Source organism: Harpia harpyja, chromosome 12, assembly GCF_026419915.1.
Source record: "Harpia harpyja isolate bHarHar1 chromosome 12, bHarHar1 primary haplotype, whole genome shotgun sequence".
Classification (NCBI taxonomy): domain Eukaryota; kingdom Metazoa; phylum Chordata; class Aves; order Accipitriformes; family Accipitridae; genus Harpia; species Harpia harpyja.
Window position 1 is genome coordinate 33,881,505 of NC_068951.1, and position 27,015 is coordinate 33,908,519.

At 42.5% G+C, this 27,015-nt stretch overlaps 1 protein-coding gene across 1 annotated transcript in view; it reads left to right on the plus strand.

The window, feature by feature from the left end:
* Positions 1-27,015, plus strand: part of DIS3L2 (DIS3 like 3'-5' exoribonuclease 2) — a 196,262-nt gene that overhangs the window by 97,672 nt on the left and 71,575 nt on the right. The window contains 3 exon segments of the mRNA XM_052803032.1: positions 2,331-2,410; positions 19,321-19,433; positions 26,726-26,833. Coding sequence (XP_052658992.1) covers positions 2,331-2,410; positions 19,321-19,433; positions 26,726-26,833 — 301 coding nt within the window.

Here is a 27,015-nt window from a genome sequence, read left to right on the forward strand (position 1 = left end):
CAGCCATCTGCCCCCCCAGGCCAACTCCCCCTAGTTTATATACTGGGCATAATGTCACATGGTATGGAATATTCCTTTGGCCAGTTTAGGTCAGCTGCCCTGGCTGTGTCCTGTGCCAACTTCTTGTGCCCCTCCAGCCTTCTTGCCGGCTGGGCATGAGAAGCTGAAAAATCCTTGACTTAGTATAAACACTACTTAGCAACAACTGAAAACATCAGTGTGTTATCAACATTCTTCTCATACTGAATCCAAACCATAACACTATACCAGCTACTAGAAGGAAAATTAACTCTATCCCAGCCAAAACCAGGACAGTTAGTGGGACCTGGTGTATCAATACATGCAGGTTGGCACACCTGCATGCGCCCATACTGCTTGCAGTATAGTTGTCTGTGTATCTGCATGCGCACAGCTCCCTAAAGAAAGTTGCATAGTACCTTGGAGTGGAGGTATCCTGAAATTCCATCCTTAGGTGGAATTTTAAGGAATATATATTTATGGAAGTTAGGTTGTTTGCAAGCCTTTAAAAATTGGTTGATTCCCGGTACTGGATAGCTAGGCAGCAACAGATCAAAGTCCCGGTGTAGTTGAAAAGATTTTATATCTTTCAATGTCACAGTCTCTAATTTGTTTAGATGCATGCAAAGGATCAGAAACTAATGTGCATCTGGGGATTAAGGCAGCTTTGCTATCCAATCTGAAAGCTAGCATATTCTAAAAGATTTTCAAAGTCTCAGAAGGCAGCAAAGTGCTTTACTGATTTTTATGTCTTTGAAAATCTCTATTTAGTGTGCCTGGTGGAATTATATAAATACATGCTGCCAGCTGTCTGACACCAACAGATACCACCCAGAGCATTTAAGTACTGAAGTGGTAGGCCTGCGAAGACAGAGACATTGCTCTCACTGTGTGAGCACCCATGCAAAAAGACTAAGACTTGCTAATTCCACGTGACATTTGCTCCTTTAAAAGTTCACTGTAATTTTTCCCCTCCCACCTTTACTACCCCAGGAGTATACCAATGGTTATGCTGTAAGAAAAATAATAGGTGTTTTCATTACAGATCTCTAGAAGGGAGTTGCTGTCATGATATGAGTTTTTCTGTGGCAAAGAGAAAAGAAGTGGTCTGATCTCTTCCTTGGCAGCCTCAGCCTATACCATTGTGCTTGGGGATCTTTTAACTAGGGAGGGGGCCGAACTTATTCTAAAGGTTAAGATAAAAGCAAAATAAACCAGCAAACCATTCCTTTACTGTCTTCACTGCTCTTCAGCTCCAGTCCCACATTCCACACATTGCTTGGGTGAACCCTGCTGTAGTCCAGGGGCCTGGGCAAGAAGTTGCTGTAGGGCAGCCCAGGATGAAGGGAGGCTCTGAAGTAGGAGTTTAGGAAGTTTTATTTGTTGAGTGCTTCAGGTTTTGGGTCTCGCTGGTGCCAGGCTCTGCTCTATTAAACGTGATGATTCCTGAGTCGGATGCTCTGTTTTGTCTCATCTTTGTGGCCCTAGACCGTATCTGTGGTCCATGTTCCCAGTGTTCCTGCCACCCACTGCTATGGGACAAATGTATGTAAGCCTTCCAGGGCAGGGCTGCATACTCCAGGTGCCACCTAGTACAGCATATGCGAAAAGGCCTTCAGCTTTTCCTAAGCACCAAGTTGATTTGCTAGGTCTAATTAGCTGATTTGGAGCTCTTTCTTTCTATAACTTTCATAGTGTTTCCTATTGAACCTGCTTTTCCTTTTGGTGCATAATAGGCAATGTAGATGTTATAAAGTATTGCACCTCTTGGGTGTCTTTACTGAGACCAAAACTCTCACTCAATTTTGTTATCATTCAGCTTAGTTTGTAAATGTTTTATTGCCTCTGATCCGTGCTAGCTGTGCTCGTGGAGCTTCAGATGCTGTGATATCTACTCCTATGCATGGGGATGGGGGTTATTTGTGTTCCATTTAGCTCTGCAATTAGGAACAATCTATTTTTACTCTAGCTGCAAGGCATCAAGACTTCTTCCTGCTCGTTTCTTTGGAGTGAACTTGATGGGCTAAATTGTTTAGTTTTTGTGGAGGAAAATCAGTAATGAGAGGAAAGCTGTTAAGAGCAAGCGTTGGACCAAAAAGAAAAATGAAAGAAAACCCAAGGAGATTCACTTGACTAACCCCCCTTTTTTTGTTTAGATTATATTTAGACTTTCAGATTAGTTTGGAAGACGTTTCAACAGAGTCTTCTGAAAATATGGTTGTTGTCTGGATGCCTCTGATGGTCTCTGTGTTTTGATACCTTCTTCATGACTGGAAGATAAATTTTCCTTTTCTTCTTCTCTCCTTGGATAGGAAAGAATGCATTTTCACCATCGACCCATCAACTGCCAAAGATCTTGATGATGCTTTGTCCTGTAAACAACTCCCTGACGGTATGAGATATATTTTACAAAATACTTCTCAGTGTTTATATTTGTCCATTGACACATTTGTATATATAATTCGTCATGAAGTATTCTTTACCAAATATGAGTAGAGTAATAAACTAGTTTTTTTCTTGTTGTTTTAATTGCCTGTTTTCAGAAATCTTAGAGCAGATATCTTCAAGCTGCACTCTGAAGTAGTCTTGGTGTCAGGAAATGCAGAACCATAGTGTTTTGCATAATCAGAGCTGTAATTTGATTTGAGCAGGTCTCAGCTGTCTCCTGTCATTACAGGAGTTACAGCTGAATAGCTAATATGCTGCACTTGCAGACTGAAGTTTAGTGAAACTTTGACCTTGAATAGACAGTCCCTGGATAAAGGAATCCAGTTTTTTGAAGGTCACTGGCTGAATTGCTTTTTGGTGTTTATGGGATGCTGGGAATTGTCAGATGAACAGTGTGTGCCTTATAAGTTGTGTTATTCTTTTCTTTGCCTTTTAAGCTTTCTGTTCTGCCTTATTTGTACTTTTACTATGCTGAAAGCCAGCAGAACAGAAAGTAAAGCTCCAGAAGCCAAATCTTGATGATTCTGACTTAAGGAACTTCCCTCTTGTAAGCTTACTTTGCCATCCAAGTTCTGCTCATTTAGTTTGATGAGATCCAGTAACAGGCTTGGTTAGAAATATTGCATGATTTGATTAGCCTATCCACCACTAATAAAGAAGATGAAGTGATTTTTTGTGTGTGTTTAGTTTTTCTTGCTCTTGTTAATCATCGCAATATGATGATATCAAAGACATCATTCCCCTTTTTTGGGTTAATTTCATTCTGTGCAATGTGGCCAATGAATTGTCATGTCATTTAGACCCAGGTACAGAATAGTATTACAGGGCTATAAAACTGATAGAAAAATCAGAGATGAAAGAAAATTTGAGGCCAATAAAATTAATTATACTGTACGATAGCAGTTTGGGGGCAAGTTTAAGAAAAAATTGCTGTTCTATTTCACAGAAAATTTAAACAGTCATCTTGAGAGATCCTAAGCTGAATTCTGTTCTCCCTCTTTCCACTTTGTCATCTGAATTACTGTAGATGTATGACAGTGTTGTGATCCCACAGCCCCTCAGATCTAAGGTGTTGAAACTCTGGCTTCTGAGGCTTTACTGCTCACATACATGTGGGTTTTAGATGCTGCAGGAAACTATTCACTGACCTGGTTTGTGGTGCATACATCTCCATTTGGAGAAAGTGTTCAAGGAAAATATCTGTTTGAACAAGAATTCTTCTTTCCCAGAAAGTCTGCAAAGCCATTGCAGGGCTGTCACTCATACTTGGGACTTGTTGATATATCTGCTGATCAGGGATGTGGCTGCACTTTGAAGTCTGCCTCGTTTCTCCGATCCCAACTGCAGAAAATGCTGTGTAAGGACTCTTGCTCCAATCTATAAGGAAGGAGATGTACCAGTGCAGAAGGGATCCTCTACTTGTAAGGTCCAGCCAAGAGGGTTCTAGGTGTTATTATGATGTTACTTGATTATGGGAGCTCTGTAGCATGACTGCTAAAAATCCCCTTGTGATGCAGAGGTGGGTGGCTGCAGTGCTGCCCCCTACCCTGATCAAGCCTCTTTGGAACAAGTCCTTCTCATGCAATCCACCTGAGGAAAAAAACCAAATAGAAATTTTTTAAAAAGTTGCCTTCTGAGTGGACTTCATGTGCTTTGCCAGTCTTCCCTGCTTTGTTGCTTTTTGCTCTTCTCTGTACAGGCATGAGGCAGAGGGAGCTGCCTGCATGTGGGGAAGAAAGCAAACACTGAAGTCCTCTTGGCCTGATTATTTCTGACTCATCTTTCTCCCAGGGGCTGTGTCAGGCCTGTGGTGGCTTCCTGGAGCCTCCAGATGAAGGTTTTCCCTGCCCTTCCCTGATCTTCTGTGAAGGCTAAGGAATATGTGGAAGGATCATGTCAGAGCTATACATTCAGGGATTGTCTTTACCTCTATATAACACAGGAGCAGGCACAATTCTCTCTCCCAGGATGCCCTGTTATTTCAAAGGTGGTATCTGAGGCACTTAACCAGAGTGGACAGAGGATGCTTCTGCAGTTAAAGATAACAATTCCTTTTCCCCGGAAAGCCAGGTAGTTGGGAAAGAAAGGTAAAATGGATCAGACTACAGGGTCACTCTGCGTAGAGAAGGTTTACAAAGCTCAGTTTTTCAAATAAGGCAAAAGTGTAAGGTGCAGGAACATTTCTCCTCTTTCAGATCCCCAAAATAAACTTCACCAGTGTGTTTTAGAAGAGACATGAAGAAACCAGGAAAGAGTAGGGGACAGGCACGGCTGTCTTCCTGAGAGTAAAAGTAAAGATTTGCTTGGCTTGTATCCAAGATGTATAGAATGGGAAATCCAGTGTGGATTTAGTGCTTTTGAAAGTTTCATGTCCTTCTCAGGATCATTGTGCACACTCCTATTTCCTCCAGATGAGCCTCAGAGGAGAAAATCCAAGAGGCAGATGAGTGAATGCACCCGCTGGTGGCTGTCCCAGCCCGAAGGCCTTTGTTCACCCCCACATATCATTTTGCATGAACCATTAAGTGGGAGCCTGCTCACAGCAGCCCTTTGTGTGCCAGATCTCTGCCTTTTGGCTGGAGCCGTGCATCCTTCAACGGGCTTGTTCCACCCTGGACTCCTCTCAATGAGAAGATGCTGTGAGCTGGAGCCTTCTTTAGGAGCAATCCTGTCTGTGCCCATCGCGGGCATCATGTGCTCTGCCTCTCCTTTCAGCCTCCGATCCGCTGTGAGAGTGGTGCCCACACTCCATCACAGCACTGCCTCAGCCTTAGGCCAAGGAAAGTCACCCCTGGAAAAGCCATGCAGTTGCATGCAAATTGAATCTCTGTGGAGTCGTTACTTTTTTGGCCCACCATGTGCTGATAGCCTGACTCAGTGATTTTCAGCCTGTGGTCTACTGACTACTATAGCACTATGTCGGTTACTATTACAGGCCCATGAAATGTGGCTGGCACAAGCAGAGGTATAAATCCATCAGCATATGTGAAATTTTTAAAGATATCTGTACTTTGACTTAAAATTTTTCAGGAATTTACAAAGGTCCAAAACCAGTGCTGGGAGTCCTTTGGGTTCACTTCTTTGTGTTCACTTGCTTGCAAAGCTACAGCCGTTCCCAACTCTTCAGTGTTAAGGAGAGCCCCTATGGGAACCTCAATCTTGTGCTTAATAGAGCCTCTTGATATGTTTTGGAGGTACCCTGAGGATTTTTGGCTTTAAAAGTTGCTATGCTAGCTGCAATTATTATGACAAAGAGTTGTTTTAGAGGTTAAGAGCTTATTCAGGGCTGGCAAGGCTGCATCTCTCATGAGGACAAAGTTGTGTTAAGAGTTAACACAGCTTTTATTCCAAATGTAAATGTGGTTACAAGAAATTATTATTTTTTCCATCTTTTTTGCCCATATGTAAAACACTTTAAAAAAAAAACAACTCCAAAAATCCCCAGCATGAACAAACCACATATCTGGCATCCTCATGATGTCAGGAGATCTCAAAAAATCAACAGAGAATGCAGAACCCAATTCAGAAAATGTCTCTCTGTTGGTGTATAGCACCCGTAATAACTTCAAGAAAAAAGAAAACACTCATTGCCTGCACTTCTATCAAACAGCTAGATCAGTGCATTTCAGAAGATTTTGAAGAATGAAATTGTCTTTGTCCTCAAGCATTGGTTGCTAATTTATTCAAGACTGTGACAGTTTCTTTGCCTTGAAGGACCTTGGGCAACAAGTAGAGAGATAAGGGACTGTTTTTGCACCTTTGCTTAGTTTTAAAACTTGTCAGTGTAACCCTTAGCAGTTCCAGTAGCTGGATGGAGGACTCGCCCATGCTACGTCCTCAGTAAAAGATGGAAAGGAATTTTTTGCAGAAGTAGTCCACAAATCTATCATGAAGAACTACCCGGTAGCAGGGTGTCACTAGCAAAGGAAGCACAGGATGGTTGTGGGAATAGCTGTATTTTTAATGGAGCTCGCAGTAGGATATTGCAGCAGCTGGAAACTTTTCAGGGATATATGTCTTAAGTGGGCCAGTCTGGTTTTGAGAGGATTTTATATTGGAGTCTGCTTTTGATTAACGGTCGTGCTCCTCGTTATTGTTTAATGATAGCAGTAGGGAGGTAAGCTTGCTGTTCACATTTGTGAGTGTATATTTTAAAAGAGATCAGCTCCAATAAAGAATGAAAATAGGGTTATTTATGTAACAGCTTCAGAAATATGAACACAGTGTACTCCATTTAGATGACTCAGCATAATCTTAGAGTAAAGGATGGATCTGGACTGCACCTAGTTTCTACAGCCTTTGTAGAGCTGTTTCAGGGTAGCTTGAGGTTTTAAGCAAGTTCATTTCAGTCGATGCATTTTTGTGATCCTTTCTACACATCTTCTAGCAAATTACTGCAGCCAGGAGCATACAACAGAGCTGTTCTCAGTTCGTACGGGTGTCGCATACTTTCTCAGAAAACAACTACACCGCTTTCAAGCCTGAATGTTTTCACCCAGGGTGCAGATGTTTGAAGATTTATTCTGATCTCATCATGTAAGAGCACACTAGGTGACCTGCGTGTCCCAGTGACACCAGGCAAGTCTCCCACACTTGCCAAACTTCTTCTGGGAATTATCTGCAAGTGCTGTTTATATTTCTGGTAATGTACACAACTGATGGAGTTGTGTTTGAAGGCTGCTTACTGGTAGGAACAGAAATGAAATTTGACAAATTTAAAGGCAGACAATTCTATCTAGTGAAATGTCAAGCCATGATGGGAAAGGATGCAGCAGAAGTGATTGGCGTGCATTTCTGAGGCGTTGTCTTACCCATGTGCAGGTCTTTTGATGCTGATTTCAAAGCAGTACTTTGGGCCATACTGACAGAGCTTCTGTACATCTTTTTGCGTGTATAATGATGATTAACATGGTTCTCACTGTTGTTCTTTCATTCCTGTATCCCTACAATCTTTCACAAAGTAATTCAAGTTTAAGTAATTTAAATCTTATTCTAGGAGGAATTGTTGTATTGCAGAATAGAAATATATTCTACAGGCTGTTTGCCCTGTTTTTTATGTCCTTAGTGACATTAGTTGTCTGCATTTCGGAGCAAGGTCATATATAGATACATTCATTGAATCTTTCTAGTCTTTACCTGATGACCTAAGCAAATCAGACTTCTGCAGTGTGCTGCTCCCTGGTTTTTCCCTTCACTTTAAATCCATTCAACACGTTGGTGAATTTAAATCAAATTTACCTAAGGGGAATGGGATAAAAACCTCAAACACACTGTGTTTCTATGAGTGTCATGAAAATGGGGTATAAGCAAAGAAGAGACCTTCTCTTAGTGACCCAAATCTGGAAACAGCATGACCTTTAGCAGACACCAGACAATCCACTGTGGGCTGCAGTTTTCAGAAACAGATCTGCAGAGAGTAAGGATTTACATCTCTGTTCAAGGAGCCTATTTCACACATTTTGGTAAAACCAACCAGTGTTTTGCCAAATGTTGGTAAAATTATCCCTTGTCTACTGCAGGCCTACAGACACTAGAGCTGCTTTTCTTAGACCTTGTGGATACCTTAGTAGACATCCCCTAGTGCATGAGCTCCAGTATCTTGTGCTTGAAAAACACCTGTAAGAGCCCGGGTAGCCCCAAGATGTTCTCTCCCATCTCAGGTGACCGCCCGGTCTTCCTCTCCTTCCATCCTTGTTCTTTCCTGATATAGGTTGCAAACACTTGGGTTGTTTTAATTTTGCAAAGTTGCATGCACTTATATTTTGCTTTTTAAGACATAAATATTCCCTCTTCTATTCAGCTTTGTCCCTCTGGCCACTTAAGGACTGTAGGGTGAAATTTGCTCTAGCAACACGTGGTGCAGGACCTTTCAGCTAATCCATTTGGTTCCTGCAGCATAGAGTGTAGGAAGAGTTTGTAATTGGAGTTATGCTGGGCTGACTTGCTTAAGATAAATGCTGAAGAAAGGACTAATGTTGAATCAAAAGTTACATTATGAAATTACTATGCTTCCTTCTTTGTAAGATGTTTAAGATGAACAGACACCAGACTCAGAGAAGATGACAGAAACTCCACACTGATATATAAGTCAAATGTAAAATGACCGTAAACAGCAATTTACTTAAATTTATTGCAGGAGTCAAATATGGGAAAAATAAAGACGACCTACAAGGAGTGGGATTGTGCATAACATTTGGTCGGTTTGTCCTTTGTTATCGGACATAATTAGCTTGGCTCTCCTGTTACCTGCTGATTAGTCTGGTGGGTTTTGTTGTGTCACTAGGAAAGTGAAAAAGACATATTGCAGTGATTAGAAACAGGTGCATATCTTTTCTATCGAGGGCTTGTGGTTGCAGACTCTTTGAAATAGGCAAAATACACTCAAGTCTGTGCCAAATCCAGATCCCTGCTGTGTCCCACAGTGTGCTCCCATGTAGTGCTGGGGAACTGCAGCATGTACAGTGTATTTTGCCTCTTCTTTTAAAGTAACATGGGGTTGTGTGCGGAAACACGCATCACTTCCAATTTCCAAGTGCAGGGTTGAATGGAATCAGAGGGCTGGATTGCGTCACCTTTCCTCCACCGAACATCTCTCTTGAAATCTGTGAGACAACTTGACAATGTAGGGCTCCCCTCAGCTTGAGTGGAAATAGGACACCTTGCTCCAAACTGATGGTGGTTGAAAGGGAAACAGACTGAGCCTAATTCCTAAATAAGTGCATTAAACTGGGTGGTAAGGTATTGGGGTGGAGATTAAGAAAGTTTGGATTTGGTTGGAGCATTGATTGCTGGAACATAATTTGTTAAAACATTTTTTGTGTATATTTGAGAGCTACTTATGAGAAGATTAGTTAAAGGCTTGGTTAAGCAAAAGTGGGCAGGATTTGTTACTGGGAATTCATATTTATTGCACTGGATTTTTGTATCAAGTATAGGTATTTTATAAAGATTCCATCCTTATCCCGAAAGCTTTTTTTTGACAGTACACAAAGCAAGCTGTAGGGGAAAAAGACATAGGATTAGAACAAAATAAAAGGTAGATTGTCTATGAAGCACTAACCTAAAGAAGACCGTGGCTGTAGAACAGGCAAACAGATGTGCAAATACCAGTAGAATTACTCATAAAAGTGAGTTTACTTTCCTGCAGGGAGGAGAGATGCTCTGGGCAAAGTCGCCTTCCGGATCATTTCAGTTCATAAGTTCAGGACCTGGGACAATTCCCCAAAGATTTAGAGGTGCGGGATTTTGTGTCCCAGGGGATCTCGCTAATATTTGTGGATATAGACTTAAAACCAATGGTGTCTGATTGTATATTGAAAGAAAAAATCCAAATGCCTTTAAAGAGCTGGGTAATGGGAAGAGGATCCTGAAATTCCTGTACAAACAGATCTAAAAGCGCTTTGCCTAGGATTTCTGTTCACTAAAAAGGACCTCAGGGACCAGGAGAGTCTTTAGAGAAGAACCGCAAATGATAGGTGATGACCAGATAGAGCTAGAGAAAACAAGATTTTTTCAGTAAATTTAACAGATAAGAATCAGAAGATATGTGAAGAAGATAAACTTTAAAAGGGTACAAATAGCTAGGAATAAATTCCCACATGGTTAACTTCAGTCATATGTTCTGTTGCATGCAGGCAGCGAAGAAGTTACTGCTGTATATATTCTTTATTATGAACTTTTTAAAGTGGCAGGGTCCCTCAGAATCACTGCGCTATTGTTTTAACTTTTAATTTATTGCAATGCAGGGGTTTCAGAAACCAGCTGAACAGGAGAAACATCTTCTTACAGTGCAATTCACTACAGTATTTCTTGATTGTTGACTATTATGCTAGTTACACAGAAAGAGTAAAACCAGGTGCAGATGGAAATATTTTGGAAATCTTTCCAAAAATAAACAAAAAGTTGGATGGCTAAAAGTGAAATCTCAGTGGTTGCCTTGTGTTCTCAAAAAGGTTAAAATGTCAGGGCTGTTCAGTGGAAGTACCCTGTATGTGTTTGGCCTAGCACTAAATCCCACGGTGTCTCTGAATGCCTGGGAACACTTGCTCAGCCTTGGATTACTGTGTACAGTAGAGATATCACAAAAAGGACTGACCTAGCAGTAGAGAGAGGCTGGTTCCTCCCCACTCTAAACCTTCATTTCAGGAAGAGGATGATGTCCTACACCCAAAATGATCGTAATTCATCTTGAAAGCTGCTGGGTGCCACTTCCCATCTCTTTAAATTCAAAGACTGCTGATTTCCTGATAGAGTTAGCCTCTTGAATGAGTCTTGGAATAGCGATAAAAACAATTCATGACGTGAATACCAAAAATTGTCCTTTTACCTTCATCACGTTGGCTGGAAACCTCACTGTTAAGAGACTGCTTGAGAGAGCTAAGTGCAGTCTGCCTTGGTAACTTCTCCCTACCAGCAAAGAATGCTTTCTGAGCCGGGAATCTGAGTTCACAGCAGCACAGTCATTGCCTCGGTATCCTGCTTGACATCTTGTCTTAGTGAAGGATTGAAGATCCATCTGCCAAGTGCTTGGGATAGACTGCGGGTAGCAAAGATTCACGTTGGGTCTAAGTCATAAGTAGTCATCTAGAGGTTCTCCCAGAGACGACCACATAGCAAGTACTGTCATTCAGTAGATAAATCTGATGTATTTGAGGTTTGTAACTCCTCTTCACTTTGCTCATTACACTTGGATCTTGCAAAGAAATCAAAACAATTTATAAAATCTGTAAGTGGAACTTGCTATTTTGGCACCTCACAAAGTCTGCTGGGCACTTGTGCAGGCACAGAGGAAACCAGCTTACCTGTGACCCTCTGCTGGTAAAAAGATACCAGCATAGGAACAGGGAGAAAACCTGCACAGGCAGAAGGTGGGACATAGGCATCGCTGCATAAGGAACCATTGTGTCTGGTATCAGTCTGCCAATGCTGGACACGTTTGATATATCAAAGAAATAGCACGTTCTCTTAATTTTCCATCTGTCTGTCCCCAGCTGTCCTGTGCTCTAGCCTGACTTTTAAAATACTTGGGCCCCACTTGCATCTGTATTTTCCTGCTTCTATCTCGCTCAGCAACATGAACACATCTTTATGCATTATGCTTATTCTGTTGGATATCATTCCCTGTGTCCTTCAGTCTGCAATTAAATGTTTTATCTTGTACATGCTGTGTAAATTCTGTCCTTCTGAGTATTTAGTGTTTTTCCCTCAGGAGAATTCCTTCTTGTGTAAGTATCCAACTTAATGGTGCAGTGGTACCACTTGCACAGAAGAGCTCTTTCATTCTCCTCCGGAGTTATTGCATCAGGTTTGAAGGTAGTTTTCAGGAATGGTGTAGGCAGCAGGTGTGTTCTGGATGGCAGCATCTTCTGTCACAAGGTGATGAAGAGCTGATGTGGGTTCACTGGCAACCCACAAGACAGGACACTCTTCTGTTGTTTCTCTGCCTCGGTAACATGACATGATCTGTGAGGACTGGAGACCTGAATTCTGACTGATCACCAGCTTAGATGTTTCCAGCTCATGGGAGCTGGAAGTTGGGAGAACACCACCAGCATGAAGATCTACCCCATGTTCCTGTGGGAGGATCGACCCTCCCACTCTCCTGAGAGCCTGGGAATGCCTCGTGCTGACCACGAGCCATCTCTGAGCATATCCTTCAGAGCTGGGCGGCATGGGGGAGCACCTTCCTTGTGGGGGCTTTAAATGCTAACTGTAGCCAAAGTATTTGAAACAGTGCTTAACTGATTTGCCTTGTGCTAGTTTGTGTATAAAACTCAGGGCTCTGTAATGCGCGACGCGTGAAGTGGCACATTATGGAGGTGTCCTGGCTTTGTTTTGAGGTATAAAAGGTAGCTTTTAAATTCTATGAAGTGGTTTTAGGACATTGCTGAATTTATTAGCTGCTACAGACAAAAACTGTATGCAATTCACATGGAAGCCCTGCTCCCAGCATTTAATTTAGTAATAGATAAAGTCTCCTCATAATTCTGAAACTATTTAAAGAATTGGTGATGGCTCATGGAAAACTCTGGAAAATATTCTGCTTGGGAAGGGATCCCTTCCTAGTATGTTTTTGTGCTTTTCATCTTCACTTGTCCTTCATTGCACTTAATGAACACATGAGTTTTGTTTTGTACCTTACCCGGAGCCAATCCCAAATTGGTTTGTAAAATTGTAGTTGTCTCCATAACATTCAGCTGATGCCAAAGACAAAATGGCCAAAGGTCAGGATAGTTGAGACCTGAGTAAAACAGTGCTTTAAAAGTCACTACAAAGCAGGTAGGAGTTATTCTGGATTTTAGACTCATTGATCTCCCACATTGACCTTTTAACTTAAGAAGAAAAGAAAATAACAAAAAACCTGTTACTCTTTATTTTATGAAATGCTCTGAATATTTCCTGGTTCTCTCAGGACCGTTGAAAGCATCACTTTGCAACATCACCATTTCTATCAGTGGTTTCTCAGATACTTCCAGAAATCCAGGAAATACCAAGACTTTCAGTATGGGAAGAGTTAACATTTGAAGATGGTTTTATTTTTTTATTTTTTTTCCCCTTCCCCTGTGATCTCATCCTGTTTCTCACTTTGGAATAACTGGCACCAATCTCGGTTCTGCTAATGTTGAGGATTTCATCCATCTCACAGCTCCTGAGTTTATGCAGTAAAATGAGAGAAGTCGCAGCTTTTATTGTTTTTACATCAGCCCAGCTCCTGAAGGAAAAGATGTAAATGTGATTTTAAAGACTAAAGGAGTTAAAAGGTTGAAAGAAAGCAATGGTTTTAATTGTGATTTAAGAAGCAAAGCAAAAGCCCAAACCCACCCAGCCATTTTGCTGTTTGCAGTCTGATGCAGGCACTTGGAGTGGCCAAGCTGACGTGCTGCGTGTTGCCAGCTCCCTCTCTCTTCACCCCGTGCAAGTCAGGGGCCTGACCTTGGCCATCTCTCCAAGTGCCACAAACACAGAAAAGAGTGACTAAGCATAGTTCCAAGAAGAGTTCAAATATCTTGAAACCTTGGCCAGGCTGTTCCTGATGGTCTCAAAGTCTCTCTGTGACTGGTAGGTGAAGGGGGCTGTTTCCGTGGGTCATTTTTCGTGCAAACCAGTAGCAGAGGGGCTTGGATGGGGACATCTCCTAGAGGCAATGCCTGATAGTATGTGGTATTTTGTGGATCGTTACTCTTTAGAGGTGCTTGTTGTTTGTTTGGGCAGACACTTTTTCCTCTTTCGAAGTTGTTGCAACATTTACTAAAGTCATATTTATGCTTGGATGGAAAAGTTGCTGCTCTGCACCCTGGAGACTTGTCCCACTCTCTTGAGATACAGGATTCTGATTCCTTTTGCCAGACTCTTTTCATGAGGTTATGTCAAGAAAGAGACCTTTAGAGAAGGAAGAAGCTATTACTTGCTTTAAAAAAGGTGTAATTAGTTGCATTTCGGTTGGCTAAAGGATCATCATGTGATGTTTCAAAAAATTTGGTTTCATGGTAAACAAGTTAATGGATTTATGCTCAGTTGCACTGCGCTTTCAAAAAGCAAAATGGCCCTAGGGCACACAAGTAAAATTTAAGCACTTTCCTTGTTATTTTAAAGTAAGTAAAATAAAACACACTGTCTGATTTTCTGAACAATAGCTTGGCTTCCTGTGGTGGAAAAGTAACCTCAGCTGAGAATTAATGCCACCCACCTTTGTCTTCAGGCTCCAGAGCAGACAAATAACTCGCTCTTTCCATGGTTCCACTTTTATTTTTATATTAAACTCTTTTCCTCCTCTTCTCCATCTTGCTCTTTTTTTTGCTTTCCCCTTTGCTCTTTTCTCCCACTCAGTCATTCTCTTTTCTCTCTCTCTCTTTTCTTCTCTCTCTATCCCAAGAGGGACACTTCTGTAACACTTGAGCCATGGATGTACATACACATACCAAAGAGAAACAGAAATGTTTGGGCTTGGATCGGGGCCTTCATTTAAAGCCATGTGTTAAAGATCTGTGAAGGCCTCTAGTTACTTCCCAGCAGCTTCCCCAAGTTTCAGTGCCATTTTCTGCCTTGGTGCCACTTATATTTGTTTTGTGTCCACCCCTATTACTATCTGCAGCCTGTCTGGCTTTCCCTTCTGTAACTGAGACCCTGCACTGTAGGCACTGTCCTCACGGGTTTGCCCACAATCACACATGAGAACATCAGCCTTGATGAAGACCCATGCTCTACTGTAGCACTCCTAACAGCAACAAAACGTGCATGTAGGCTAAAGGCCTCATTTGTCTCTCTTTATGCAAGTTTTTCATACTTTTGCAAGGTGCTAAATATTGCTTTGCAGATAAGAGCAGCAACATTGTACCGCCAGGGCAAGGGAATGGGAAAGAGCTGTAATTATTTGCTGCAAGAGTTTGGTCTAGCTAGGGAACAGCCAACTACCTTGAACTGCTGGCAGCAGGTAGGTAGTTGGCTGTTTTCTGGCTAGAGCAAGCACTTTGCAATCTGCTTTGAACTCTTCTGTATCTCCCTGAGGGGTGAAGATAGTGTGAGAAATAGTGGTTAATACAAAAAACTTGGTATTAGATTTTACATTGACTTAACACTCTTGCTAGTGTTTGTCTTCTCTCCTGAGAATGTTGATGCTTGAAAGTGAGATGGAAATAAATGGGAGTGTGTATGCATGCTAGAGAATTATATCCTGCTGTTTTATCCTTGAAGAGTTGCATTTTTAAGTTGCATGGTCCTGAAATTCGCATATGCTAAGGTATGAAGTGAACTTGCTTGGTCTGTGTCTCTGTGCTAGGACTGACTAGGGTTGCTAAAGACAGAGAAGAGGGATTTGCTGCCAGCATGTTCCCTTGCATACTGTTCAAATACATTCAACTCAACTTTCTAACTCCTGGGGCAAATACTTGATACAACTTGCTGGGTTGGCAGTTTTTCTTGAGCATTTACAGGGTGAAAGGGCCTTTTCCCTCTCTTCCGGCTCTTTCTTGCTAATCCTTTTTTGTTTATAATTTTGCTCAATAAAGAAGGAAGAAAGTTCTTTGAACTGTTTTGTCGTAGAGAATGAGATCATCAGTGAAAAAAATAAAAAAAGGAACAGCTTGTTCTTTGTTCTTCTGTGAGGTGCCACCATTCTCCTTTGATTTTAGCATCTTATCAGTGTTACATACACAAGGTTTTGGAGCGGGTTCAAACAAACCAGATTCCCAGATCAAGGAGCCGATCCTTCTCCAAAACTGCTGTGTGCCTAGTGCAGCATCGTGCTGAGGGAGACCTGCCTTTTGTAGCTCTGTCACGTGGTAAGCTTCAAGAGGGGATCCAGGCTTCTAGAAAGTTTGAGGAATGCAGGCCCATTATATTCTACCATTCTAGCAGCCTACGTGATGGTAAACAAAAAGGGAAATTGTCTTCTCTGTGTGCAGTGCCACAAGGGCATCAGAACTGTGTTGTCTGCCGTAAGGTGGCAACAAATCCTGTCCCTCTTGCACAGAGCATTGGCCCAAGAAGAGCTTTGGTGGCTGAGTGCCCAGTCCTTTCCCTGTTTCTACTTGCAGACCTCAGGAGGAGAGCTCCTCTTTGCAAAGGGCCTCATTATTGGGTTTTGCACTGCCATAGTGTAATTTCAAATAATACTCCTGTCTCCCATCCATCTCTGTTGCCACGTGTCTGTAGTTGCAGAGAGGAGCTAATAGGGTACAGCTGGTTAATAAAACATGCATTGCTTGAGTCTAAACTGCATTCCCTGTTGCTAAACATCTCCCATGTAGCAGCTTTGCAGTGGTAGAGTTCGAATGGGATGACAATTTTGCACCCACTTTCAGATGAAATTATTTTAAATGAAAAAAATCCCAGAGATCCTGAGTGAAAAAAGCCATCCAAGTGCCTTCAGCATTTTTCATTGCAATAGATGCTCCCTTCAGCTGTTGCTTTAGTGTCAGCATATGAAGTGTCTGGCTTAATCTCCTGTACATTCTTATGTAAATTTCTTTTTAAGAAAAAAAATATCCTTAAACGGTGGTGTATACCTAGCTTTAGGGGTTGTTGTGGAGCTTTAGCTTCGCTGTAGGAGAATTTTAAATTTGGGGCGAAGCAAGTCTGTGGTTTGTAAAGTACTTGTTTCTGTAAGAAATTTATGGTATAAAGTCTATCACGATGGGGAGCTACGTGCCAAGATTTGAAGCCTCTATTTGCTGGAAAAGTAGATTTCTTAATCAAAATGAAGGTGGAGTAGACCATGTGTAGCAGCCTGTGGTGTGTGGTCCATGTGGTGTCCACCCTTTCCCCCTTTTCTCTGCTCTCTCTGACAAGACTTTTTCGATAAATGAGTGCCAGTTTAACTCTTTTCCTTTCATTCAGGCCACATTTTCTTTTTTTCCTTGGGAAATAACACAAGACTTACAATGTGAAATGTTCATTTTGTGACTTTGTCATAAAAATTAATGAGACTAGAAAAACTGTTTGTGGACCTGGAAGAGAATCCTAGTGAATAGTATTTCTCTATCCACAAAGCTCTTTCATTTTAATTAGCAAATAAACCAGGAGAGAGCAGTAGGCAGGTATTTCTGTGCAGGCTTAGGCTGGTATTTTGTCTAACACATTCAAAAGCAATGATTTGAGAGAAATCAGATTGGTTGATTGCTGTGCTGTATCTTCAAGTTCTCTTGGTCTGAATTTTTGGGGGATGAGGGAGATAGGGTGATTCATACTTGAGCAAGACAAACCCAAAGAGCTGCCAGTTTGCATTATGTCAATGTATGTAAGAAAATATTTAGATAGAATTTCCATTAAAAGTTCAAAAGCAGGGGGCTCACGCTGACCCTGGCTTTTAGAAGCTCTGGTGGGAAACCTGAATGAAATTTAACTCTGCTCAATGTGTTTTCGTTGGCTGACTCCATGTTTTATTATCTCATGCAATGAGATCTTTCTTGGTTTGTCGATTTTCTACCGAGGACAAAAAGTTCATGTATGTAACAGTGCACATATTGAATTAAAGTACGATTAAAGGCATGATGTAATGACCCCCTCTCCTTTTCCTTTAGTCAATATTTGCCTGCAGGGTCAATACATTACAATATTGACTTCAAAGTATTCAATATTTTTTTACCTTCTGAGTGTGTTGGCTTCAAGTGCATGTAATACTAAACCTGTTGGTTGAACTGTTGGTCTAAGACTTACTGTCTAAGTAGTTTCAGGCTTGGATGCCTAATCCATGTAGAGCAGCTTTCAAGGCATGTGATAATATCACAACACAGCTGTAGGCAGCTTTCTGAGGTGAACCATTTAATCTGCAGTCTTTTCTCCCAGCTTCCTAACGAGTGGTGGAATTTGTCCCTTGGTGTGCGATGGGATTATTGCCCTCTCTCCCTGCTGGCATCATATTTACTCTGCAGGACCTTCCAGTGACTGTAGGTTATGTGGACAAATCTAATCCCCAGCGCTCCCATCTTCCATGTGCGTTTCTGCTGCCTTTACATCTGCTCTGTTGAGTGTACAAAAGCAGCTCAAAAAGCAAGATAATACTTTACGTACTCAAAGTGCTACGCAAACATGGCTTAATAAAGTTAGGTTAAAATTGTTACGAATTAAAACTCGCACAGAGCGGGTTGGTGCTCACTTATCTGAACTCCCAGCTGGGGGCACAGTGGGCTGGGTGGCTCTCCTAATATGAGCTTGCACCTTCTCATGCTTCCTCTTTGCCTGTATATACATTTCCATTCCCACTCTGCTGAAATCTAGCACCGGTACCCATCCGAAGGGCACATGGGCAGATGTACAGCATAATGATGGCAGCTATAAACCATTTATCTTTCAAAAATGTGACACTCTAGAGAAAGGCTTTGATCATATTCTTTGCAAGGCATATAAACAAACAGGGTTGTCACCAGCATGATATCTTATTACATTGTCTTTTTTAAAAAATTAAGGAAAGAAAAAATATTTATAGATACCAAGAACTTAGTGAATTCCTCCAAAGAATGAAATGTTATAATTAGGAACCCACTGCACTTAGAACTATTCTACAAATAAGCACCTCAAATCTAGCCTAGTCTTTCCAGAGAAAACAAAGGTCAATAGGCTTCTTTGAGGATTAGCAAACCAGAATTTCTTGGACCAAGGTACTAATTACTTCCAAAGCCGAGGATGATCACTACTTCCAAATCCAAATTATTGCCAAAACCTCATGATAAACTTCAGTAGTACTCCCCTCTAGCCTAACTTTTGAATTAAGATACCTCTAGACTGGATTCTAATTAAAGGATAAAGAACCTAATCTGAAGGGAAGGCAGGATAACAGTGGGAATATTCTGCTTGTGGAAAGCTGCACTTCTGCATAGCCTGATCCAAAGTCATTTAAGACTTCCCAGGTCACCAGCAGCAATTTGGGCTCAACCAGGGTGAAGTGGAAACAAGTGCAGCTCTGAGAACCCAGAAACATGTGTGACCGGCTGCTCCATACCTGGGAAATGGTGTCCTGCATTGCCTGTGTGCTTGCAAGGTGGGGTCCCATACTTCTTGCTTACTGTTGTCTGATTGCAAAGGGGTGAGGACTGGGCTCACTATTACAAGCTCCCAGTTGGAAGGACTTATCCACATGGTTTTTAAGGGTTTTCATATATCCACCGCTGTGCTTGAGGATTCATTCATATGTGTATTCACTCACATGTTGTAGCCACAGTGGCTGTGAATTTGGTAGTGTCCTGAGAGAGACGTTTCATCTCAGATGGAAGAGGTGGAAAGAGGTATCATTTTTGTGAGATCTAGGCATAAGGCAAAAAGGTTATGTTAGCACTGGGAGAGGGAGGAGAGGGGTCAGAGTTAAATATGTCAGCAGTTCATTTCCACCTGCAGCCTACTGACTTCCTTGTGCAATTTCAGGGAACTTCGAAGTGGGTGTACACATCGCGGATGTAAGCTACTTTGTACTTGAAGAAACAGCACTGGATAAAGTAGCGAGCGAAAGAGCAACTAGTGTCTATCTAGTGCAAAAGGTAAGGACAACTTTCCCTTTTTTTGTCTGACAACTTTGCAGTCTATTTACCATAGATTTATTTTAAAGGTTCATTTTCAGATGCCCGCAATCAAAATCTGGCTATTATTGCAGCAAACGTACAAAAATGAGTAAATAGATGCAAACACAAGAGCTAACATAGCTGCTGACTACCTTGGAGCTTACGGAGAGAGCACGGGGTGAAGCAGCAGTTTGTGACCCTGTGTCTGTGGGCAGAGACCCAGGTGTGCTAGGGCTTGCCAGCTCGGGAGCAGCTCCGTGTGAATGGGAGTCTGCTGATCTGGAGCTAGTTCAGGGCCCAGAGCTGCATAGCTACGTTTGCACCATGCTGACCTGAGATAAGCCTGACAGACCCAAGCTGGCTTGTCTGCTTTGCTGTTGGGAGCTTGAAATTTGCAGATGTGGTGGTGGTGGTGGAGAGTTTTGTCTTTATCTTCAGTGCAGTAGTACTAGCTAATCCCTCCCAGAAGTGGATGCATAGCAGAGTAGGATGTAAAACACCTTGTGCAATCTCACATCTTGAGGTACAACAGAAGGTTCACACTCTTATTTTATCTGGGTATCCCAAATACTGGAGAAATGGTGTTCTTTCATCATGCAATGAAAAGATACTTGAAATTGTACAGATTTTAGTGTAATAGACCCAAATGTTAAACTCAAGTTTAAAGTTGACTTCTAAACTTTAAAAATTAATAGGTTCAAGTTCAACATTATCAGAAAGGAAACATCCAGGTTTTGTCTGTGGCTGTCTCATTTTCAGTTGAATGTGCAGAAACACTTCCTAGCTCATCAGCTACCACCAGCACTGTGCGTGCAGGGAAGCCGAGAAGCTTGGCTGTTTGTGTCCTGTGTTGGCTTGAGGCATCAGCTGCATGAAGAGGAGTGTTGAGGGCAGTCTCATAGGAGCAGATTAATCTGCCTCTCCCCACACTCCCATTCAGTCAGGCTGAAGTCCTTGTCTCTGCAGCCCTTTCTGGGATGACAGGGCATCTTTTGTATAATAAATAAACAAACGTATCCTACTTGCTGCTTCGGATTAGGAGTGATTCTTCCCCTCCCTTCCTGGATGTTCCGAGGGTTGCTCTCTGGGGAGGGTCTTGTCATGATGTTTGTTCCAATAGCTTACTGTGTCCTCTCCACACTTTCCAGATGATAAAATGATTTATTTTACACTATTGAAATAAAATTAGTGGTTTGATATCAAGCTGTTAACCTTTAGTAGCTGTTCCGTAACTTTCCTTGGGTAGAAATAGCAAGGCACAGCTTCACGGGGTCTCAGTGAGTCTGGTGGATTTTATGTCTCTGTATGGGTTGCGTGGAATAGCCATAATAGCAATGCAGAAGTGCCCGAGCTGGGTCAGTGGTAGTGAGACCAACAGCACACAGGTGCTGCAGTGCGGGAGCAAGGAGTGGCTGCACTGGGAAACACCAGTTGCCAGTGACTTGCTGTTCTCCAGGAATGGGAAGCAATGCGTATCTCATGGAAACAGCACTTCTGGCACTAGAGTCTTCCCAATCCTACAGTGTCTCCAGTGATAAGCCCTTGGCTTCTGTGGTGTTCTGCTTCCCCCTCTGATGGATGACTCAATGGCTATGGGAGATGTGGGCTGGCCCAGGGGGAATGTCACTGCAGGGCAGCAAAGCTGTAGTCCAGGAAGATGTTGTCGCAGTATTTCCAAGTCAAAATACTGTGGTTTGAAGGCATGTGATTTTTTTTTAAAGGGAGAAGGAAGACTTTTCTATGGAAAGGAGGCATTTTTCATGATAATCTAGTTGAATTCAAAAGCTAATCGAATTTTCTTTCAAAGTGCTTTTTTCCCCCCAGCACTACCAGTCAGTCACGTGCGATGCCAACGTAAGTTATCCGTTGCCCGTAATCTTCAATTGCTTTTCAACTACCTTGGCCCAGCAGTCAGGATTAGTGTTTTACCCACACTTCTGCCCTGCAGAAAATATATTTTAAGAGTGCAAACTAGGTTAGATGATGAAATGGTCAATATTTTAGTTCCAAGAGATGAAAAGGAGAGAGGGAATGGGCAAAGGAAAGCAGCCAGGCTGTCTGAAACAAGATGGTAGCATAAGTCTTGTAGAAAATATGCTTTCCTTTGATGGAACTGTTTCCTAAGACAGCTGTGATTCTGCTAGAGGTTAGCACCATGCTAATCCTCCCAAAGAAGTTAAATAAAGCCACATATTTAATTTTCCTGCACCATGTATCCAGAAGGGGAGTTATTGTGTAATTGCTAGCAGTCTATTTAATAAAAGTCAAAAGTGTTTGAAATAAAAGTGTATCAGGTTTTAAGAAGCAAGAAAACCTAAACAGTTTCCTCTTTTTTGGCACATCTTATAGTGTTATTTTAGGTGTGAAGCAGCTCAAGTGAGAGGTCAGCCATAAATCCCTATAATATTTTATTGGTCTTATTTTATACTGGAGATCAAAGATCAGAACTGTAAGCCTATCTTTCACATTGAGTCCAAGGACTTCGAGACATTCACTTTTGACACCAGCAGGTTGTCAGGGTGTTGATATTTTGATAATCTCAGGCTGAGTAACAAAGAGTTGCTCAAAATCTGAATTCATGGAAGTGTTGATACAAGTCTTGAGCAGAAATCTTGGCTCATAAACAAATTGCCTATTTCCTTTGAGTGTCTTAGTGTGTAAGCAAGAGGCTTGCTGAGCCCACCCCATTGTTGGACCTCGGCATCCTCCTCCCAGCTCTGGGGAGAGCAGCTGATGGAAACTCTTGGTTAATACAATCCCTCCCCATCAGACCGGCGGTGGGAGAAGGGGTCACCCCCAGAGTCAGCGGCGGTTGTAACCAACTGAACCAAGCCTGAGCAGGCAGCCAAAGCAGGGTGCCAGCAGAATGAGGTTGTTTGAAGGGAGCAAAGCTGTCTGTGCGACTTTGTGAAAATAAGGGGGTTTTCTTAACCAGAGTTTGTTCCCTTCTCCCTTTGGTTGACTGATTGATTTTCCCCTTCCGTTCCTTGAAAAGCTGCTACGGTGAGTCCATTGATGAGAGCTGCCCTGGCTAACCTGCTGTGAACCTGGCTGGTGAGTCAGTCCTGGCTGCAGCAGATGTTTCTGATTTTAAAGGGAACGGGAAGTTTTATCATCCCAGTATGCGTGTGCTCCCTCCCACTGCCCAGCTCCCTAGGAATAAGTCTGAGGCTGGAAACTCGCATTTGGTTTCTGGAAGCACTTTATTAGCCAAAGAGGCAAAACAAAACAAAACCAAGGGCTCTCACAAGCAGGAGGTTAGATCTTCCCATGTCCAAAGCGAATCCACCATGCAGAGGAGCCAGCTGCTAAGCAGTGTGGCCAGCCATGGTTACAGGTCCATGTGTTTTATAACACTGGGATGATGATGTGTAGGAAACCCCCCAGCCCCGGGGGTGCCTTCTCTTACTTTGGTTTTCCCTAGCTGCCCACCGCTTTGGCGTGCTGGGACATGTGGCTGCCTGCGGGGAGAGCCGATAACGTGGAGGGAGGCTGTCGGGCAGTGCTAGAGCACTAAGTCTCAAGCCGGATACAGTAGCACTGGAGATTTCGCATGTGGGACTTGGAAATAGGGGGAGAGAAATCCTCTGTCTGTGATTTGATTTGAAATGCAGACCCACAGCTGTGAGCACTGTGGATATCTGCCTTTCAGTCAAAGAAGTGCCCTTTTCCAGTATCTCTTGGGCCCTGCTGGGCTTGTGGGGAGAGATGATGTCTTTTATTAGTCTGACTGATAGAAGGGGATGAAAACCAGACAAGCTCTCACCACCAAAGCCTTTCTTCAGCCCTGGTTTCTATGATACATTCATTAGAAAGGATTTCCTGGGGGCTGTAGGTCCTTTTTTTCATTGTGAAAGTTTTTTCCCCTAGCCCTGCTGGGTCTCTCCAACTGCATTTCTAGATTCAACTACATTTATACACCTGCCCTGTTCCAGCTTTATGATCCCTGTATAAGCCGAGGTGACTTTATTTTCACCTGCAGTAAAATCAAGCTGAATGATGTGATCCCCAACATGGGCACATCCTTAGCAATTTGCTAAGGAAACCACTTCACGCTGGAGGTGATAACCCTCGGCAGTGTTTCAGCTAGCTGGATTTCTGTGTGCCGTGGCAATCCACAGGGCAGCTGGCAGACACTGCTGTCTCTTGGCAGACAGTCACGGGAAGGGCAAAGTATTTAAAAGATGCCGGGCAACCTCTGGATTATTTGAGGTGATGCTATGCAACTCTGATATTTTGCAAATCTAGGCATTAAAGACGTACTTAGGGAAATCTCCTCTCATCCTGCGTCTCCTTCAGAAAGAGATGGAGATAATCCTATTGCAAAAGTTCCTTCTGGGCAACCCCTGGGATAACTCCTGAAACATCTCGCTTTCCCAGTGTGACACAATTGTGACATCTTTGTATGTTAAATGCTGGGCTTGCAACTACTAAGAATCCTTTCAGCCTGTGACCATATCATGTTAAGGAAAAAGGAAATGTGTATTTATAACCTAAATTTCTCTGCTTTGTGACAGTTGGTTTATTCTCCGTGTAGAGTGTGAAGAGGAATCGTGATGTTAAAGCAGAGGCAGGCAGTTAGCCAAGACTGTCATGGTGTTGAAAACAGGTTTCTTCTTTTAATTCAGTGAGGTAGTTAAAATTGAAATACCTTGAATGCAAGGTCACATTGTCTTATGTATGTACTTGCTGAGCCCAGGAAAAGGTTGAATTCTTGCTCTCCTGTGACGCTTCCTCCATGGCTTGGGTTAAGTTACTTTGCCTAAAGTTTCTCTCCTGCAAAACAAGGGTAATGTGGGTTGACGCTTCCCTATTTAACGGTAGGTTTGTAACAGCTAATTGCTTGGTGAGTGTTTAGTGCTGTAGTTATGATCTGAGTTAAAGCTTTGCTTGTGTTTCACATCATTGAAAGCCCTTCCATAGAATTATAGCCTCTTGAATTGGATATTAATCCTGCTCAAGTACACTTAAAACAAGCATCCTGTTGTTTTGTTCGGGCTGTTCTTTGTGGATGGGATTTCAGGTTTCATGTAGGCATTTTTGTAGCAGACTGTTACTGCTGCAGGAGATGTGAAGGAAAAGAGGGTGTGCTAAGGCACAGAAATATTCAATAAGTACAGACCATTATCAGATAATCAATCACAGAGGGGGGGAGAGAGAGAAAAGCTAGTAACTGGAGCTTTTAATTTGGGTGGAAAAGGGCACAGGAGCTTTTATTAAATTACTAGCACTTTGTTCACTATGACCTGAACTTCAGGGTCTCGTGGTGGTCATGGGTGATCTTAGGCAGGCAGGGATTTCCGATAGTCTATAAAGCTGTTTTCTCTCCTTTCTGGTATGGGTTGGCACCACTCATGCTAAATTTATAACTTTGTGGTGTAGGTCCTTCCAGGCAGCATGGCAGAGCTCACGTACTGGATCTGTGAGTTATTAATGTACCAGTATTGTTAACATACTGTTCACAACTGGAATAACAGAGTTGACGGCCTTTGTGTTGCGGGAAACAGCTTATCATAATCTGTGCCCTTGTGACCTTCCAGCTGAACTAGTGCTGCTGATTCATGTTGCGAGTGACTCCTTGACAGTCACAGGCTGTACAGTTAACCTTTTGGTATTAATATGCACTGCAATTAGAATGGATTTATAGCCATCGTCCGGTGCCAAACCACAAATGTGATTAAATATTTTAAGAGTCTTTCCTTCAAAGCAAAAGGTAAATACAAAATGTGTGCACTTGAGGAGAAAATGGACACCTGAGACTTTTTTTCTTACTCTTTTGAAGAACAGTAGTTCCCCTGGCATCCAGGTAGGAAAAGTTGTCTCTGAAATCACCAAATAGGTGTGTCAGAGTTTGGAAGAGCTGGGGTTTGCATGCCAGTCGGCTTCCTGCTGGTCCTCTATTTACAGGGTGGCACACAGAGCAATCAAAACGGAAACTAAATTAAATATCTAAAATATTTTATGGCAACCAAGTAGAGCATTTCTCTCTGTGTTTTTCTGGAATGCACCAGCCCACATTGCCGCTCAAAATAAACGAGAGGAGTAATGTGGTTCTTCTTTGAGGGCAGTTATTGCTTCTTCACAAAGGTAAATAATGAGAAGGGACATAAGAGTGTGAAACTCTAATAATTAGGTTTGCTTCATTAAACAGCTGCTACATATTATCTTTACTGCAGACTTCACCTGGGAAATAACTCAGGGATGGTAGAAACACTTGGAGCTGCTCAGGTTTGCTCTAGTGTGAATATGCTCCAAAGCTTTTGCTTTGTTGCTGTAGTCAGGTGAGTAATTTCTGGTTTGGTAATTCAATGTTCAGCAGCAGAAATATTGATTAGTTGTAACGAATTAGGACACAGGTTAAAAAAATCCCTGCCAGAAATTTCTGTTGGCTGACATTTTGTTCAAACAGAGTTGAGTATAGTAAAATAATAATTGTTCTCCCTCTGTTTGCAAACACCATGTTCAATAGTCATAAAACAGGTGCTTTTGTTTATCTCACCAACATCTATATGTTCCTGTCTCTGCTACAAAGCATGGCTCAATTTTTATTAAAACCGTGCACCACTCCTGTGATGCATGGAAGAAGTTTCATTTATGCTTTGCAGGGAGCAGACTTGCGTTACTTGCCTGGTTACACAATATTCAGTGGCAAAGCAAGAAACACAGTTCCCAAATCCAAGCTCTTGAGCTCCTGACTGCTAGGACCATGTTTCTTCAACATCAAGTTTCCTGATGTGCTGAGCCTTCCTCATTCTTCCCACTGCCATTTTGGCAGTGGGAAAGAAGTGGAAAACAGAGCAAACTTTGTGACCTTAAAAGCTGCAGAGTGAAGTGTTTGCATAACAAGGATGCAGGATGCTCCAGGATGCTTACTCCATTCCTTGGAGGTGAGCACTGGGAGTGATTCCCAGGTTGCAGACTGACAGCTCCCTCTGGTCTCATTGAGGGACAGGGCTGATGTGAGTGTTGGTAGCCTTAGCCATGTCTGACTTCCTCTCATTTCGGAGGATTTGGTTTACTTACTCATTCCATGCCAGTATGCTGTTCACTATGTAATGTAGCTCTGGCATGGGTGATGCATCCCAGAGCTATGGCATAGCCACTCCTGCCACAGAGAATGTGATCCTGAAGGTTTAATGCATTTTCTCCTTTTATGCATTATTGAGCCTGTCTTTTACCAACTGGTCAGGGAAGCTTGGCTACAGACAGGTCTCTACTAAAAGCCCATATTTCACCAAGACTCTCTTCTCTTCCCTTCCCTTCCCTTCCAGGTGATCCCAATGCTTCCGAAGCTGCTCTGTGAGGAGTTATGCAGTCTCAATCCCATGCAAGATAGGCTGACGTTCTCTGTGATGTGGAAGGTGACTCCAGAAGGCAAGGTACCTCAAGTAGCAGGCAGTCATTCTGCTAATCAGTCCCCCCTCGGTGGCCAGCCCCTACTCTTGCAAACAGAGTGGTAAAAATGCCGTCCCTTAACACCCAGGTGGATAGCAAAGGACTAGTCAGTGAACAATACCGGAGGGTGTAGGACTGACCCTGTATCTTGTCTTACTGATGAGAT